At 38.3% G+C, this 12,994-nt stretch overlaps 1 protein-coding gene across 9 annotated transcripts in view; it reads right to left on the bottom strand.

Annotated features, from left to right (window-relative positions):
• CDC42BPB (CDC42 binding protein kinase beta) overlaps nt 1–12,994 on the bottom strand; it is a 92,856-nt gene that overhangs the window by 18,570 nt on the left and 61,292 nt on the right. For 4 of the 9 annotated variants that reach the window (XM_048305552.1, XM_048305551.1, XM_048305553.1 and 1 more), the window contains exons 14-26: nt 11,323–11,433; nt 10,619–10,863; nt 10,331–10,436; nt 9,697–9,821; nt 8,857–8,962; nt 7,118–7,266; nt 6,403–6,497; nt 6,235–6,314; nt 4,730–4,780; nt 3,546–3,635; nt 3,032–3,106; nt 2,528–2,633; nt 13–149 (exon numbers count right to left, since the gene is read on the bottom strand). In XM_048305552.1, coding sequence (XP_048161509.1) covers nt 13–149; nt 2,528–2,633; nt 3,032–3,106; nt 3,546–3,635; nt 4,730–4,780; nt 6,235–6,314; nt 6,403–6,497; nt 7,118–7,266; nt 8,857–8,962; nt 9,697–9,821; nt 10,331–10,436; nt 10,619–10,863; nt 11,323–11,433 — 1,476 coding nt within the window. The remainder of the gene's footprint in view (nt 1–12; nt 150–2,527; nt 2,634–3,031; nt 3,107–3,545; nt 3,636–4,729; nt 4,781–6,234; nt 6,315–6,402; nt 6,498–7,117; nt 7,267–8,856; nt 8,963–9,696; nt 9,822–10,330; nt 10,437–10,618; nt 10,864–11,322; nt 11,434–12,994) is intronic. The other 5 variants (XM_048305554.1, XM_048305558.1, XM_048305560.1 and 2 more) reach the window with 2 other exon arrangements.

Below are 12,994 nucleotides of genomic sequence, written 5' to 3'. Positions count from 1 at the left end.
AAAGACTGTTACCTTGACATAACCTTTATAGGCTGTTCCTATTCCTCTTTGCACATCTACTCCAAGAGGCCTTTTGGCTTGTTCAGGGGGTATAGGGCAGACCTGAGGTGCACTATCCTTGCAGGAAACATGGCATGCAAATGAACACACTAAGTACAAAAGAGAAAATTCACAGTGAAATGTGTGTATGAGTCAGTCATAACAGCTGATTAACACAGTCTACACTCAGTGAATTAATTAATCACACTGAAACTGGCAGTCAAATATTGCAATAGCTCACTATGCTGAAGGAGTGAACACACCTAGATATTGTATGAGACTCTCCAAAGTGCTTTTATTTCCTCTTTTTAGCCTATTACATTCATAAAGGGCAGGAACTGAGTCCACATTTCAAGGAAAATGAGTTGGGCAGCCTTGCTGGTGTTAAGCACCAACTAATCCAGTCACAGAAGAGAAACAGTATTAAGAAATGAGGAATAAAAATTACAGGGTAGTGCTAATAGGTGTTTAATTTGATCCACATATGCAAGAATACTGCAAAGACAAAGTAAAACTAAATGGATTAAAAAACCAGAAAGGGTTAAACTATTAAACACAAGATATAGACATAAATAAAACATAAATAAAGTAGAAACCAGGAACAAGGAGTGAAATGCTCCATGATGAAAGAGGCATATACATCTACTGCCCAGAGTTCAAGTTCAAATAAGGAGCAAACTAGCATTGCATGCTTTCTTACCATTTGCACCATTTTGTACCACTTTGTGCTGCACCAGCAAGGGACAGAGGTCTCTAGATCTCATCTACAGAGCATTTCACACAGAAGCAGTACACAGAAAAAATTCATATGCCACTTCACATGAGACAGGCGACAAGAACTGTGGAGTGAGTTAATGTATTATATCGAGGCATCTGACCCACAGCTTAGGGGCCTGATCTTTTCACAGAGATTTTGCTTGGTTTGTCCCAGCTACCCTGTTTCTACCAGTAGGCTTGGGAAGGCAGGAAGAGAGGGGCACAATACTCTCATCTGTCCTGTGTTTCCTACTATATTCTCACAAGTGAGAATCTGGCAGATATCCTAGGTACATCTAGGCCTGTAATTATGAAGTGTCAAAGGATTCAAAAAAACCTGGAAACAGCCTGCTTCTGCTACAGCCACAGGTGTCCCTCATGACACCTGAGGGAAGAGACAGCAGAGGAGAGAGCCCAGAGCAGGCTGCCTGGCTTATTCTTTGAGCTACTGTCTGCTCCCACGAGGACAGAGGGCTACCAAAAAGTCATGCACATAAAGTACTGTAAGTGCTCCCGAAGACTAGGTAATAAATTCAGCTCTTTGAGGAGGCATCATGATTATTTGTGACAGTGGATATCAAGGTACACCAGTTACAGAATAGGGAAAATCCACAGGACAGAGTCAGTTCCAGTCTTCTGTAAGTGTAGCTGTATTTTACCATAGCTTCCAGCATTAGAAAGAGGAGGAATTGGGAAATGCAAGTGATTGAAAGTGGAACATGGCAAAGTTTTGTTCTACTGGAGTTATCTCTGTTTTTATATCAATGTGATTTTAGTTTTTACTGTAGCAATAAAGAGCTGCTGTAGATTAGGCAAAATGGAAAACTAACGATGCAGAGCTTGAAACACACAAGACAAAAAGAGAGTGAAGCCGACAGCTACACTAAGGGAAAAAGACAGTTTCAAGCTTGAAGGGAAGAGATGCAAAACAAGAATTCAGAACTGTCAGCAAAAGGAGACAAAAGGCAGCCCCAGGGCAAGTGCTGGCAGAGTGATAGGTCCTCCTGGGGAAGAACTGCCACCAGAAGATCTGCCAGAAAAAAGCCCTGAAGGACAGATGAGGCAATCTAATTGTGATACTGAGGCTGACAGTGGAGAGGCTGCCACTAGCAAGAGCTAAGCTGGGCACAGAAATAAGGTTATTAATACTGTAGTGTCTTCAACAGATTTGTGGCTTATTGAACTGAGTTCATGTGTCTAATCAATATACAGTAAGTATTTTCAAATGAAAATACCTCCATATACTCAAACATGGAATTCAGTAGTGATACATGCATCAGAGAAAGCATTTTAAATAAAACTAATGGACAGCAAGACAGGCTACAGGCCAAATAAACGAGCAAACAGTCCTCCCAACATATGGGGTTTGTGACCAGAATTGCATAAATAGACATAATCAGATGCATGTCACCAGATCATTCCCGTAGTTTTCTCTACTACAGCAACAGAAACCAGTCCTGTCTTCCCCACCCCCTCCCTTGCACTATAACAGCACTAATGGTAGTAGAATTAATTAACAATATGCAAGGAAACCATGCTTCATCATACATCATCATCATACTCCTAAAGGGACTTCATGAGTATGCTGATGATGAAAAAAGAAAGGAAAATCCTCCAGTGGCAGCCACCCCTCTCTATCATTCCCTCCACAAAGAAATGGTTGCCTTAAAATACACTGGGATGCTTTTTTGAGGGGCTTGCTGAAAATTTATAAAAAGTTTCATTGACTCACCGTCACAGGCATAACCTTGTCGAACTAATCCCACCATAAGAGAGGTGCAATGACTACACTGAGTGGGGCTTGTGAACGACTTGATATTGAGCTGGTGAGCTTTAGGCTGGAAGATACAGTCAGGATAAAAAATAACTTCATTTTCTGGACTTAAGTAATGCAAGCACCACCCTCCACCACCCTCCAGTACATCAGCGTGTACATTATGAAGCCTGGGCTTCTTTAATGTAAGTGCAGCTTGTAGCAGGTGCTGCAAGACAACAGTAACAGTTTTATTGCCAACTCCAAAAGACACTCAAACCCAGAACTACAACCATGTTTTGACATCCCTTCCAACAAAACAAAACCCACTGACATGCATTTGGAAACATTTGATTAAAAACACAGACCTAACAAAAACACACACATGACAAACCCAAACAGGACAAGAAAACACAGAGGGCTAATTCATAAATGGTATTTTTTCTTTTGCTCTTTAGAATAAGGTTAGCACAGTCCCCCTACCTTTGGCACAGCTAGAGAAATGGACTGAATGGTGGGGGAAGGAGCAGCAGGCATCCTCTGAAGCCGAATTGGTTCCTAAATCACAAGAAACTGTAATTGAGCAAAGTAAGGCTTCAAGAATTTGTTTCAAGATTGCGGTGGCAAAGCTTATTGTTCTCTGATTCTTTTTTTTCCTTTTTTGAAAATTATCAAAAATTTAATCATTGTAAACACTGCCATTCTGATTTTATAGAAACAGATTGTGTCTTAAAGCACTCACAGGAAAGCCTGCACACTAACAAACACGCAGCAATACAGAAAACATGAAAATGAGGTACATCAACACACAAAGCCAGTGAAAAGATTTCATTTGCAAGTGTCCTCAAAGCAGGTGCAATTAGCACTGAGGCATTGCAAATACGCAGCATTCAATCCTGCTTCTTCATAATGAATGCTGCAATACGTATTTATTATGAACAAGACAGAGAGACTTTCTGGTGAATTACTCTTCAGGGTAAAATAACGGGTCTCTTACTTCCTGTTGTTGCTCTGCAGTTACAACTGAAGTAGATGGTGAAACTTCTGACTTGGGACCCTGCATTTCCTGCTCACTAATAGAGCTGGTCTGCAAAAGCGACAGCAAACATGTTAGATTAGATACCACATATCTGACAAAGTGTCCTCATGTCAACAAAACGGAAACAAGACCCAGTGCCAATTTTTATATGATGTACACATACATTTAACATTCACTGAAAAAAGAACTTTCCTCCAAACAAACCCTGACACCTGACGGAAAAGCGGGAAGTACTGAAATGCAAAATCTCATGTAGACAGCATAAATGCTCTAACAGTCAAATTCTCCCAGCAAGGCTGTGTCTAATCTCTTGCTTGCAGGTATGGAATGATGTTTGAGTACCTTGGCAATCATCCCTAAAATAGCTGATTTCTCATGGTAGCTTACTATGCTAGGATTTTTCTATCATACAGAAGCCAGCAAGTCTGCCACAAGAAAAAAATTACTAATACTCTCAATCTTTTAAAAAGTTGTTTTAAAATGATTGGCCCCCGTCATTAAAAGAATCATGTCTAATTAATCACAGTATCTCATATTTCACTAAAATTTAAAACTAGCATCCATTACAAGCCATTTATTAATTTCACACTTAAATTAGCAACTACTAATTGCCAGCACAAGGGGGAAGTATGCTACAATTCCAGAGTTAAAGCAGCTGGGTGTGGAAGTAGGATTCTGTATTACTGTACTCTCAGGACATCATGAAAACTATGATTAACAAACATGAGATTAGACTTCACATCAATGATGTAAGTAGCACTAAAGGCAACAAGTAATGAATCACTCACTTCCCAGCCAGTTTAGACAGAAGACGTCTCAAGTTCAGTTAGCTCACTAAATATGTTCAGATACTTCTTACTTCTGTTTTGTTCCAAATTGATTGGAAGGGCTGGGCCATTTAAGATCAAATTGCATCATTATGTAATATGAACAATTTCAAAATAGTGTGATTCTTTAGCTATATATATAGTTTTAGCTTTAGCTTTATAGATAGTCGAACTATAAAACAGTAAGCCTCAAAGAGGTTTAGTGGATTAAGTAACAGAGAGATGAAGGAAGCAAAATATCTAGTTTTAGAGGGCCATTTTTACTATGACAGGTCACAACAAAATAAGGACACAAAACTACTAGCAAAAACTTACTTCTTCCCAAAAGGCTAGCAGAGAAGATGTAGACGAAGAAGAAACAGAATCCTTTGTTGTAACGGATATGAGGGATAAAAACGATCGCTTATCACCCACAGGAAAACTTCAGATAGAATATTAGTTGGCTAGCTAAATAAAATATTTTATATGGCCAAATGATACCCATTCAAACTAAATTAACCCCAATGCAGATGACACAAAATATCTTTATAAGTACATGTGAAAAAAAAATTGTTAATGTAAGTCATTAAGCACAGTATCAGCAATTCTAATGTAATTCATCAGAAAATGCCACCTGCATTTCCATAGAGAATAGGTATGTATTTCAGGATCTATAGAATGGAACCCTGTTTAGTTATGGGCTTGATATTCTACATGTTACTGTCTAATGTCTATCTGGTACTTTTTAAAGCAATGTTTGAAAATATCAAGGTCAGTAGATAAAAGCTACAGTAGATAAAAATTGAGAAAGTAGCATATATCATGCTTCTCTCTTCCCTCCACGTCACCCATAGTGCACATCTTGCTGCTTCAACAGAAAGGCAGCACAGACATTTTGTGATTGGGAACAGCAAATACACAAACTGTATGAAAATATCACAGCATGTCCATAGGCTTTTTTGTTTTTAGCAACAGTAAAAATTAAAAAAAAAAAAGGAAAAAAAAAAGAAAAAAGAGAGAGTACACATCTCAGATAGAAAATCTGACGAGACTGATGAGGTTTTAACCTGAGCCCTTTTAACTCCACTTCATAAACAGATTATTTGTTCCAGCTCAAGCCCTTGGTTTTATCCTAAACTGTCTATGCTTTGCAAAACAAAATTTTAAAAAACTCCAGAAAAATCTTCAAGGATCAAGAGTTCATGAAGTAAGGAAATGTGATTCAGTGTTGAATTTAACAGCTGCTTCCTCGGGGAATGCACAAATCATTTAAAGTGAAACGCCTACTTGGAGCTGTGATTTGTATGATTAGCTTTCTAGGGATCACAGGGTGTGTCATGATAAACTTATTATACCAACATCTGTGGGTCCTCTGATTCTCTTCCCAGATCCTTCTCCTCTAACCGCTCCATTAAGATCTGGAGCCAACAATTTTGCGTATCTGTTTAAGCACTCCTTGAACTGTGTGAACACTTTTCCTCGTAATAATCAGTATCTTCCAACTGCAAAGCATTTAATTCCTTATTTGTAACAGGGTGTGCCAGCACTTCCAAAAAACCCTGAATATATTTCATTTAGCCAAATGTTTGAGATTAACCTACACAAAGAAGCTAGAATGGGAAATAATTAATGTGAACTTCTGAGAATATTCCCCAGAGGTGCCAGCTTCTCTACAAAACGCCAAGCTATCTAACATCTACTGGCCATCCAATTCTGTGCCACACTGATTTGGCTAATATGCAAGATACCAATCTGCCATACAGTGCCTAAGAGTTACTTTTACATGATAAAAATATAATTCGGTTATCTCATTTTTATAGTTATTTTATGTGATAACTCACTCTGAAAGTCAAATCACGTGCAAGAGGAGAGGTGTTGAAATAGTCAAAAATGGAATCTTGAAAGTCCGGAAGTTTGAGACCTAAAACCAAAAGCAGAACCGGCTTAGCTAAAAGGCAACAATCACAGGTGGTGTTAGAACTATGTTAGAACACAGTAACTTTAATTACCTGAATCTGTTCTGTATTTTTCTTCCATTTTTTTCTTCAAACCTTCCACCTCTTCCAACAGTTCTCTATTTTTTGCTTCTGATTCCTTTAATTTACTAACAGTAAAAAAATATGGTCAAAATGTAATCTGAAATGTCTAAAAGGCAGGAGTGCCAGTACACAAGGTTGTTAATTTCTGGTCCCACATCTCAGACTTTCAGAAAATGCCTTTGTTTTTTTTTTTGGAGGGGGGTGGGGCATTGTGCTTTTTTAAGTGATTTTTTTTTTTTAAGGATGATTAATTTTACTTTTCCCCTGAATAGACACCTCATTACTTGACTAGATATTTAAAACTGTACTTAAGACTTCTGCTATCACAGCAGGTATCTGCTAAACAAAATTATTTTAATAGAACTTTGACTTTTAATTCCCAAGAACATGTCTAACTCTCCAGTTAGTTGAAGGAATGGTAGTGAATTTGCTTTGAATTCACTCTTACACTTTCTCTTCCTCAGATACCCAAGATTCGTAACTTAGTATAGCAGTGCAATGTTTACTTGAAATTTTTACAGTTCTCATTTGACTATGTAAGAAATGTGCAGTCTGTAGAATGGGATCCTTCTGGCAAAGTCCAATATCCCAGGCACAAGGAGCCATTTTAAGAAAGTTGCTGCTATTCTAATCAGCAGTTTAGATCAGTATATTAATCCCCAAACAGAACCACATCTCTCATTACCTTTCAAAAGATATGTTTGCATCTTTAACTTTCCGTAGCTCTTCTTGAACTAGCTGTTTGGCACGAATTTCTGCATCAAGGGCAGACTGTAATTCCAGCCTTGCTGACATATCCAACTTCTGACTGCGTCGCACTTTCCAAAGTGGATCCTGTTGCAGTAAGTTACTGAATATTACTATTAACTGTCTAAGGATATTTCTGCTCTTGTTCAAGACATAAATTCGCTTTCACACTGGTTCAGAGAATGCTCTTTTAATTAGTTATGGACAGCATACCTGCTGCATGAAAATCAGTCAATAGTCAGACTTCATTACACAAAAATGAAGTAAGAAGCAATTTTAAAATTAGTTACACCATTAACACAATATGCTGGAATCCAAAATGCTGGATCACTGAGCATGGAAGTCAAACAGACAGAACCCATTGAAAATGACTAATTTTCACTGTCCAATCTAGAACCAAGTGTAAAACTTGCACAGTGATATAATGGACTTTCAAATATGAGACAAATGTCAACATTTAATGTAAACATATTAACATAAAACATACCAAGAGTAGCAAAACCATGAGAAGAAAAAAAAAGAATCTGGGTCTTGAGATGCCCAAGATACCTGCATGTTTGCCTAAGCAATTCTTACGCTTGCTAAGATATAGATGCTATATATATAGCATATATATATATATATGCTATACCTCAGCACACACCACGCAATTCCTCCCTACTACCCCAAAAGCTAGTATTCTAAGCCTTTCCAGCCATTTTTCAGTGTGGACTACATTTCTGATATTCCCTAATGAATACCTCCCTAGTCAGAGACGAACTTGCAAATAACAGTCATGAAAACTGAGAAGCACTTTTTATGTTGAGATGTAATTGCCTTAGAGCAGGTTCTGTAGAAGTTACAAAACCAGTTATAATATAAAGAACAGACAGTGTTTTTTATTCTGGCAGTAGCTTAGATAAAAATGCAAACTGCACTTGATCCAATCTTTCTTCATGTTAAACCTCTCAGTATTATAATTGTCTCCTGATGATGCAGACAAGTGTTAGCTCACAGAAATAAAACTTTCTCTTATTCTCTCATATTCATAGGTTTGGAAGGGATGATTAACTTCTCCTATGTATAAACCAGCAGCAGATGGACTCTGCATGGCAGACTGCTGACTTGCATTGATAGGGATGTGGGCTCCCATGCCAAGCTGCAAATGGCTCTCTTCCTTTCCTTATGAAGGTGTTTTTCTCTTTGAAATCGTACTCCTTTTTGAGAGCTCTTCTATTAGATTTTGAGGAATTCATGCTACTACTGTATGGGAAAATTATGGCAGAAGGTCTCATTGTTCTGCATGTCAATAATGCCACATGCTCTCAGCGTGTCCCTCGTTTGCACTGGTATCAGCCAGACAGTAATTTTTCACAGAAGAAAACTTACTTCATTATCCCACTGTAACAGCAATTATTCAATTGCACATAACATGGTAAGGTATATTTCTGTACTCCCCTTTGATGGTTTAAGTTATTGTTTCTTCTCTGCTCTGTAGTGTTTAATATCTGTGATGGCAGATATTAGCATGAAACAACTGTCCCCTGTAATTATCAAATTCTGATCAGATTACCTAGTTGGATTTGCAAGCAGTAGCTAAAAACTAGAAAGCAGAGCAGAGGATTAGTTTTTTTTAGGGACAAAAATGTAGCTTCTCAGACATGCCCAGAACATCTTGAATGTCTCCTATTTCCTTACCAGTGTTCGTGACCCCAGACTGGAACTTCTCAATGATTCTAGTTCTTCTGTCATCTTGGAAGCCAATGCTTGGAGATAGCCACGAGCATCCTTCTCATCACTTACCCTGTTGTGCAATTACAATAACCTGTAACTTAGCAGTTTCATGGCTCATAGCACCAAACACTGTACCACCAAACTATCAGAGTGTCTGCACTGGGTTTGGGGACATAAGAGGAATGAACAGAGCAGGAAAAACTCTCCCAGCAACAGAAAACTGAATACATCTCAGATTGCCTGCTTTAGATTTTTCTTTTATCTGATTTTCCTGATTGTAGCAGTTGCTAGGGAAACTGAAGCTTTCCTTTTGCCATTAGCAAGAGTTCTGCAGAGATTGACTGCTATAGTTTGGAATATGATCTGCATATTACTTGCTCAATTTTTATAAGGGCTACCTTCCAGTCCTTTTTGTTCTGCACACTGAAATTCTTGCACACAGCTTGCTAAAACAGTGAATTATAGAGGGAAGAACAGTGCAAGTACTAAGTGCTTGTCTAGTACAGCTAGTGAGGTTCTATATGTTAATGCTGACCTTTTAAATCATGACCAACTTCCTGAACGAATTTATCAAAATATTCCAGATTGGATGACAACAATCACTTTAGAGACTGAAGGAAGTTGACACCAGGACTCTGATTCGTACTTGTTTCAGTGGCATTTGGCAATTTTAGCAAAATCAACACTCAGAAGTACCATGCTTTTGCTGATCTCAGACACGGCCTAGCTATATGTTAAAAAAAGCGCCGATCAGTATTTCAGAAGTTGAAAGTGGCCATATCTGGAGCTCTAATCAGCACATACCATTGAATAATTTCTGCAATCTGAGCTTCCCAGTGAGCAACAGACTCCTTCTTTGCTGCTAGATCTTGGAGCTCATCTTCCAGCTGTCTGTTCTGTGCTGTTAGTTTGTCCACAAAGGAGCAGAGCTGAAACAAGAGATTAGTTTCACTTGTGACTTAGGTCAGTTTCAGACATTTTATATATGTGTATGCCTACACACCTTTAAAATCTGAACAAACAAGACCACCCTGGGCTATCTGGATGGGCTTCTTTTTTATGAACTATCAGTTTACACACAGTAATCTAAAACAAAGGAAAACAAAAAAGCAAGTGTAGAGATCAGAGAGGAATAAAGTTTAACCGTAAACCGGCAGGAAGGCAGGCAGCGTGTGTGTCAATGATTCCCTCTCTTTGCAGCCTTCATGAAGAATCAAAGGGTGATGTCCTCTGAATTGTGGGAATCAACCCCCCAAAGAGCAGTATCAAGATGCTGAAGTTACTATGTAGGCAAATCTCTAATGTTTATATGGCAAAAATGACATTTTTAAAATTCATAGTGCCTGAACATTCACAGATCCTGTTCTGAGCAGTGAGTAGACTACTTCAACATCAGAGACTAATGAAGTAAGAATTGTATGTTTCCTGAAATAATTACCCTCTCATTTTCTGTTGTTAGCTTTTTGTTATCTTCCAAGAGCATAGATCTTTCACGTTCGTATTTCTCCTTCATTGTTCCTACTGCTTCCTCCATTTCACTGTGCCTAAAGAGAAGGGCAAGAAATAGAAACACACTGTCACATTGCTGAACCTGTACACTGGAATTTTCAAAAAGGAATAAATGGAGTTAGGGTGAAATACCAGCCTGCACAGGCACCCATGCAATGCGATACATATACACAACAAAAAGAAATCCATAGTGAGGGAATCATGCCCAAAAGCTTACCTCTCTCTCTTTGTTTTCTCTAATTTATCCTTTAATATCATGATCTCTTTCTGGAGTGCAAGCTGATGGCTCTCTGAATCATGTACTTCCTTTTTCACATTTTTTACTTCCAAAACATGTGATGCTTCCCGTCGGACCAACTCCTCTTCATAAAATAAGATTTTCTTTTCCAGCTCAGACTTAACTTTGGAAAGCTCCTGCTGATGTTCTAGTGTGGCACCAGCTGTCCGGCCTCCCTGCTTCAACTGCAGAACAAAAGGAGAAACCATCACGGAGAAGCTATGATCTTTATATTTTGAGAATATTTTTAAAAGTCAGAATTGTCCAGTTGGTGGCACTCTGGAAAAATTTTTATTTGGGCACCAAGTGATTTAAAAGGTGCCTGTCTCCAAGCATTAAGCCCATAAGTGACTGTTCTGCTTACATGACCCAAAGAAGCGGCTGAAATGGGTTGCAGAGATAACAGATTTGGATCACACTGGTTTAGTAGCTGCTTAGAATTTATATAAACTGAGCACTTTCAAGACATTGGTATCCAGCAATTACAAGCTTTCAAGAAAAAAAGGCAAGTAAATCTGGATGGGATAGGTCAGGTTTCTAGTAATGCTGTAGTTTTTAAGTCTCCCACTGGTATCAACAGTTGAATAAGCCAAACTACTGCAGTTTCTGAGCCATGAGTAAATATTTGTCAAAAACCACGTAACCTTTAGAGCCTCCAGTTCATTTTCCAGTTGTTTGGAGAAAACCTCGCTGTGCTCACGGAGCTTGCGTTCTTTTGATGCTTCTGCTAAGACTTCTTCAAGTTGGGCTTCCAGCTGTAACGAGTCATTTTGGGTCATTTCAACACAAGATAGCACTATCTGTATCATTCATTTCCTTTCCTCCCCACAGCCTAGCAGCAAGCTCTACTTATTTCTATTTTCAGTTACACCACTATAACAACCATCTCAGAATGTCATGATAATTGTTTTGCCTTCAGTGATTCAGGCATCCATCTGTCACATGCAGAGAACTATTATTTTATGACTCTTTGTACTGATGTGAACTACATCAAGCCCATTCAGGGATAACTGCACAGCTCCTATTAAAGCAAAGAGAAGGAAATGGCACTAGGAAGACACTGCAGCTGAGAAAGAAGAAAGTCTCTGACATTTACAGGTCAGCTCCATGCGTTAGTATCTAAGTAATGAAGCCTAAAAATCTCAACCTTTGAGCCAAATTACTGCAAAGCATTTTAAATATGAACACTGAATATTTTTACTTTGCAATTATGGCACAAAATAAGCTTGATCATCCATTTACTGACTTCAGAAAGCTTATCAGAAAGACAATTTAGATTTAGTGGCAACTAAGGTAACTGCTGCAATTCAAGCAATAGCAACACGGTTTCAAAACCTGACAGGAAGAGTAAGATTTGTTTTTCTGTGTTCAAATTAAACTAGCAAAGTTGTTTTTAAAAGGACTGTACTTAGAACTGTGGGACAAGATAATGAACCTCTAGACTATGCTCTGAATAGAAGATTGATACAACTGTTATGAAAGGGAGTACAGAGGAATTTTAAGAACAAAGACTGGAGATTTCTAGAGCTCTGCATGAAAGTATTTAACCGAATAAGCAACAATACTTGAATGTCTGCTGCACTCTGCTCTAGAGATGAGATGCCACAGCAATTCACCCGTTCCCAGTTAACTATCACTTCTTGTTCATGGATAAAAGCCTTAGAAACTTCATCATCTACTACATTTTCAGAGACTGCCCTTCAATTTGCCAGAAGTTTTTCTAGCAGTGCTTACAGAGCTCTTGAATTTCTCTTCTACACCTCACTCAGAGAATACAGAAAACATGATGATTTTTCAGTGATTAAAACACTCCAGATTAACCACAGCAGCTTTTTCTTATGTCCTCTTCTGGCTATCCACTTAATCTCATGTAAAACTATAAACTGCCTAGAATATTAATTGGAAATTAACTTGCCTAAAGATATTACAGACATTCTTAGAATGACTTAACTACAGAGGAAGGAAAACCACATATTTAGTTTGTATCACTATTTCTCCTTTCAGCTGAAGAGAAACATTCAGTTAAAAAAACCCAATGAAGTCAGAATATTCCAACCTCAGAGCACATGAAGACACTCACTGAGCATTATTGGTTTCAAGCTGACTGTGAGTCAAGACTCTGCAAGAATCAAAACACCAGAACCAATAAACTGGGCATAAGCAAGAATACTTTCCTCAAGATTCAAATCAGTCTGAGTGCAAATAAAAGAAACCCCAAAATCCCCAGAAGACACTCGCAGTTTTTCAGTACAGTCACATAGGACATACTGGGTAAGCAGCAGCTGAAACACATGAGTACTAGCTATTTTATCAAGC

Source organism: Corvus hawaiiensis, chromosome 6, assembly GCF_020740725.1.
Source record: "Corvus hawaiiensis isolate bCorHaw1 chromosome 6, bCorHaw1.pri.cur, whole genome shotgun sequence".
Lineage (NCBI taxonomy): Eukaryota > Metazoa > Chordata > Aves > Passeriformes > Corvidae > Corvus > Corvus hawaiiensis.
The sequence above is the reverse complement of the archived record's forward strand: the minus strand, read 5'-3'. Positions and strand labels throughout refer to the sequence as shown.